Raw genomic sequence first — 6,000 nt, 5'->3', positions numbered from 1 at the left:
TGGCAACGGTGATACATTCATGGCATAAGAGACACCGATTGGAAATATCTGAAAAATAAAATTTACAAGTTGCAACATCCCTCACACAAAATTATGCAGTGGGATTCTGAGATTTCTGATTCTCCTGATTTCCGATTTTTTTGATATTATAGTGAGAATTCCTGGCAGAGGGAAATACGTTGTACAGTTCGGCGAAAGTTGTAATGGCTGTGGACTTCTAGAGACCCCTAATAGCATCATGGGGTCCAGAGGTCACAGACAATGTCCACTGCTGGAGGGAGGACAGGCTGATGTCGTTTTATTTATTTTTGATTAAATTCATTTTACTCATTGAGTACCATTTCAAACAGACATCCGGGACACGGGGGGCGCTCTAACGCTGGACTGTCAGTCTTAACCTTTACATCGCTAACTATTTCCGGGACTCGTATTATCAATGATTTTGCCACTTGTGTAAAACATAAACACTGTTCTGGTGTTTTTTGTGTTTTTGTTGTAAGAAAAAATGTCGTACAACTACGTAGTAACGGCCCAAAAACCTACGGCAGTCAATGCTTGCATCACAGGTAAATGTTATTCCTCATAAGAAACATTCTGCTGCCTGCATGCTAACTGAGCTCCCGCGCTACAGGTCCGGGGCTCATACGGGCCCCATGCTAGCTGCTAGACGCTAGCTGCTAGCTCGTCTTCAGCCAAATGTATTGTTTACTTGCTTGACCTTGTGTTGTTACATTTGCAATTAATTCCCAATACACACTGTTGTCGTGTATGTTTCAGCGCGCACACGATGTGGTTTTTGTGTGAGCAGAACGCTGTCTTAATGACGAAAATACAGAAATCGTTCCACATCGAGAGCCTCCTCATGCACTTGCAGACTGACATTTTAATATTTTCTTTTAGCTAAATTAGTCCTGCCTATGAGGAACATGAATGTAGGTGATCGTTGAACAGCTTCATCCTCCAGCCTCACCGCAAACCTCTGGCGATGCAAGCAGAAGCTAATTCTTTTACCGAAAACCGACACCAAATCGTTATTTGGATTGTGAAGTATTTAAATTGATTTACCCATTTAACTTCAGACTTATTCGACCTGTCCGATTTGTGGATCGTCTGATCACTTCTATTTTATTAATAGCTATATGTTTCATTCTCCCATTCCTGTCATTGTATGGGAGGCATCATCTTTTTCTTTACAGCGTGCTAGGATGTTGCTCCAAAAAATTGGATTTTTTTATTGTCATCATTGAATGTTCATTTGTTGCTTGATTGACTGAGCTGTAAGTCTGCTAAAAGAAAAAAAGAAATACTTTGGAATTCAAGCTGACAACTAATGCCATGAATAATAACCCCCATTCTTAACAAGCAACTGTGCAAATATTCCAACCATTCAGTTTAGTTTCATGTTGTATTAGAAAAAGCAGCAACTTGACAGTGAAGAAGTTGCTTTGACAAGAGTTGATGTACTTTTAATTATCAATTAAATACGTGAATTTACTAATACTTGATCCAAAAAAGTGTATTTTGCCTTTCTAGTATGCACAAATAGGTGTCTCGCAGGGATATTGTACTGAATTGTAGAAAAGAGGTCAGTACACAATTTAAGGAAATACATTTTTTTTGTTTCAAATGGAAAGATAAACACTGAATACACAGACACTTGTGCAATAGTTCCCAGTGAATAGCACATAGTATTTGTGCTTGGAATGTCCACTCTTTGACAACATGACTTGCCTTTGAGAATTACCAATTTTCAACAATGTAAATGTTGGATTATTAGGCTAAATATGTTGTTGATATATGGTATCTTTGTTGTCTTAAAAGCATAACTGTGGTTTTTGTGAACCGTTCCACATCTAGCAGTCTTTCTTGAACTCATTAAGATGTTTTTCCCTCCTGCAGTCGTATTTCTTGACTCCACAATGCAGAAAGAGACAGCCACGTATATTTAGCTTCAAGCTAATAGTGCCCCTTGGCCACCGACCCAATCCAACAGTAAAACATCAGTTTATCAACTCTCAAGGCCCTTGTCCAGTATATGCATGTTCTCTTTATTGAGTCATTTGCTCAGTAATTCACAAATACTTTGAGCTAAACAAACGGCGACACTTTGGCTCTGGTGCTCAATTACAATTGGATATTTTGGATATAATTGATATAATCAGTTTTACTGTTGCTCGTAGTTGGTGGCTGTGAAATGTGATGAGCATGAGGCTAAAAATACACAGCTGGCTGTTTCTGCATTCTGCAGAGATGCAGCTGAGAAAGACTGAAGCTTAAGACACCTATTTTTAAGCACTTAAAAATACATTTTAAAGGTGAAGTATCCCTTTGATAGATGTACTAATGCTGGTTATTTCTACTTTCAAAACCCGCCAAATGTTTGATACCATAACTTGATGGCAAATGACAGGGTAAAATGATTTCATAGATAACCTGGCCTTGCTGATGTGCATGTGTGTGCCTGTTCAGGCATCCTCTCTTCTTCTCTTTTTCAGTAACTGTGTAATTAACTCACTGTAAAGTTTGGTGTGTCTACAGGCCACTTCACCTCTGCAGAGGACTTGAATTTGCTCATAGCAAAAAACACCCGCTTGGAGATCTATGTGGTTACAGCGGAGGGGCTCAGGCCCGTGAAGGAAGTGGGCATGTATGGCAAGATTGCTGTCATGGAACTCTTCAGGCCCAAAGTAGGTTTTGTGTGTGTGTGTGTGTGTGTGTGTGTGTGTGTGTGATTTGTAGCATATTTATCTACATTTTTGGATTGTACTGGTTGGTGGGCTGTTGGTTCAGCTAGTCAAGGGAGTACCTATCTCGCTTGGATGTGGGATTTTAGGACCTAACACTACAATCCTTTTACCTCAGAACTTGGAGTGACGTCACTTCACGGTTGAGTGCATTCCAATAGAAGAGGGAATGTTATAAAACAACACAAATGTTGATGGCTCAGCTGTTCCCAACACCGGTTGATAAAGACTCTTCACGCAGTATTTTCCCAATACTAACATTGCTGCAACATGTCAAGCGATGGAAGATGAACAACATTATGTGTACAACTTATGTATGTGTATGTATGTATGTATGTATGTATGTATATATATATATATATATATATATATATATATATATATATATATATATATATATATATATATATATATATATATATATACACATATATATATATATATATATATATATACACATATATATATATATATATATATATATACACATATATATATATATATATATATATATATATATATATATATATATACACATATACATATATATACACACATATACATATATATATGAGGTAGGAGAGGCAACCATCTGAACTTTAACTGAAACATAATTAAAATCTAGCTCTTCCTGTTTCATCAGTGTTGATGACTTTGCTGTTTTGTTTTTTTTTTGTCTCCATCTGTTCAGGGTGAAAGCAAAGACCTGCTGTTCATCCTCACTTCCAAGTACAACGCCTGCATCCTAGAATACAAACAGAACGGAGAGAGCATTGACATCATCACCCGTGCCCATGGAAATGTCCAGGTGGGTGAAGCAACAACGAGATAGCAGTGAACTGAATGCACTTTGATTCTGTGACGTCGTTGTCAAATGTTCCGTTCCAGTTGTCATAAATCACACTTAACTGAGCCTATCCTATGCAAGGTGTCTTTTCCCCTAAATTATTGTTTTTCAGTGTTCTTTTACCCCTCTCTCACTGCACAAACTTGTGTGCATGCATGTTTTTCAGACCTGGGAAAACCTGCTTCTAAAAGCTGATTGATTATATCCCTGTGAGAGGAGACAATTGTTGCCTTTCTGTCTTTTTTTCTTGGTGCATCACGTTCCACGTCACAAGGCAGTCATTGCACTGGAAAAAGAGGTCCCACTATAAAATTGGACTTTCCTTTCCTGGATTTTGTATATAATCTTTGGTAGCTATGGTAAAAGCAGCATGGAGGAGAGTGACACGTTTCTGTTGCAGTTTTAGCTTCTTTCTGTTTTTTCAAGCTGAGCGCTACAGAACAATGTTTGGGCTTTGGTTGAATTTGTAACAGAGATGACAGAAGATACTGGTGGAGGTAACAAACTTTTGTTGCCTCCATGTATATTGCTAATAGTGGCACACTAGGGCTGTAATCAACCAAAGAAATTCTTGGTCAACTGAAGCCCTCAAATTTCGACTAAAAATCGACTAATTTTATATTTGAAAAATATACTGTGTCAACTATCAGCACAAAACCTGTTGAGGAATATTTAGACAATTGTTTTTGTCACGTTATAATAATTGACTGACACTATCATTTGTCCTGCGCACAGAGCGAGACTGAACGGAGGAGCTCAGCGTCGCGGCTGAGACACAAATAGACTTTTAACTTAAAACTTTACGCTCAAACACAAAAGGCAAGTCCACAGTAAGAATTTTTACGAATAAAACAAAACAATTTTTAGACTAAAAAATTGAAACGTCAATTCTGATATGTTCATATACTCAAAACACACGGGGCAACCTAAGGTGGACAAGTTAGCTTACTGTTTTTAGGTGATACGCTGTGTTTTTTAGTGGAGCTGTGACATGAAAACTGTTGTTGGCAAACTTTGCATTCAACTTTTTTTCCATTATCTATTTTCATGAAATGCTGCCACGCTGCAGATGTCTTTGACATGGTGGACGAGGACTGACTTTATACGAAACCGTCAAAATTAAATATACATTCATCAAACCACCAGATGTTGGCCTTCTGGTACTTTTCAGTCTGTCTGTCTCTAGCGGGTCGGGCTAGTCCAAAATAGCAAAATAAGGGGGGTGTTCAAAGATAGATCGTTATCTATGAAACGGGGGTGCTTTGAAAACACCCCCATTAGCACTTGGTACTTTCCTCCTGATAAAATTAACGTGGCAAAAAATCGACCAATCAGAATTTTGGTCGAACCAGAACATATTGACTAATAAATCGACCAGTCGACTTGGAGATTACAGCCCTGTGGCACACCAAGCAATCGTATGCTGCAAATTACCGCAATCACCAGGGATTTGTGGGGAATTTCCATCAATGCTGTTTACAGCCAAGCTGATAAATCCCCGTGTCAACAAAGCAGAAGAAACTTGGGTATAAATAGATGTCAGCAGGTTTTCTTTTTTATATATATATATATATTATATATATATATATGTGTGTGTGTGTGTGTGTATATATATATGTGTGTGTATATATATGTGTGTGTGTATATATGTGTGTGTATATATGTGTGTGTATATACATATATATATGTGTGTGTGTGTGTGTATATATAGATATGTATTTACACATGTATATACATACTTACATACATAAATACATGTGTGTACATATGTAAGTCTGAAAAGTTGATTTATTTTTAGGTCACATTATGAAAAAAAAAGAAAAAAGGTTAACTTGCTCTCCATTGCTAAACTACAGTCTGAAAACACATCACCTGGTTTTTTTATCTGAGTTTTCCAAATCAACTACAATCTTTCAGGATCGCATTGGGCGCCCATCAGAGACGGGTATTATTGGTATTGTCGACCCAGAATGCCGTATGATTGGCCTGAGGCTGTATGACGGGCTGTTCAAGGTGATCCCGTTGGACCGGGACAATCGCGAGCTGAAGGCCTTCAACATCCGACTAGAGGAGCTGCAGGTCATTGATGTTCACTTCCTGTACGGCTGCCAGGCCCCAACGGTCTGCTTCATCTACCAGGTACTGTTGGAGGACAGCACTGGCATGTGTGAGAGCAACGCAAACAGAATGTACCCTGAGGATTGTAAAAATATCCAAAAATGTAAAGCTGCATTATTTCAGTGATTGGCTAAATGATGGATTGAAAAAAGTTAAACGGAGTAATTGATAATTTATTTATAACATATTGGGATCCCTTTTAAAAATTTTCTTTGGAATTGTTGTGATATTCAGTGCTCTTGTCACGTGATCTGCATTCATGTTGTGTAATCGTCTCTGGTGTCTGTTGTG

At 38.0% G+C, this 6,000-nt stretch overlaps 1 protein-coding gene across 1 annotated transcript in view; it reads left to right on the top strand.

Annotated features, from left to right (window-relative positions):
- Nucleotides 1–246: 246 nt before the first annotated feature.
- Nucleotides 247–6,000, top strand: part of ddb1 (damage-specific DNA binding protein 1) — a 48,289-nt gene continuing 42,535 nt past the window's right edge. The window contains exons 1-4 of the mRNA XM_086227200.1: nucleotides 247–566; nucleotides 2,539–2,687; nucleotides 3,436–3,552; nucleotides 5,509–5,730. Of these exons, the coding sequence (XP_086083326.1) occupies nucleotides 506–566; nucleotides 2,539–2,687; nucleotides 3,436–3,552; nucleotides 5,509–5,730 (549 nt within the window). The 5' untranslated portion in view covers nucleotides 247–505. The remainder of the gene's footprint in view (nucleotides 567–2,538; nucleotides 2,688–3,435; nucleotides 3,553–5,508; nucleotides 5,731–6,000) is intronic.

The sequence above is a fragment of the Aulostomus chinensis genome, chromosome 2 (assembly GCF_037954235.1).
Source record: "Aulostomus chinensis isolate RoL2024-O1b breed Wild chromosome 2, RoL_Achi_v1.0, whole genome shotgun sequence".
NCBI lineage: Eukaryota > Metazoa > Chordata > Actinopteri > Syngnathiformes > Aulostomidae > Aulostomus > Aulostomus chinensis.
This window is presented reverse-complemented; position numbering and strand designations above follow the sequence as displayed.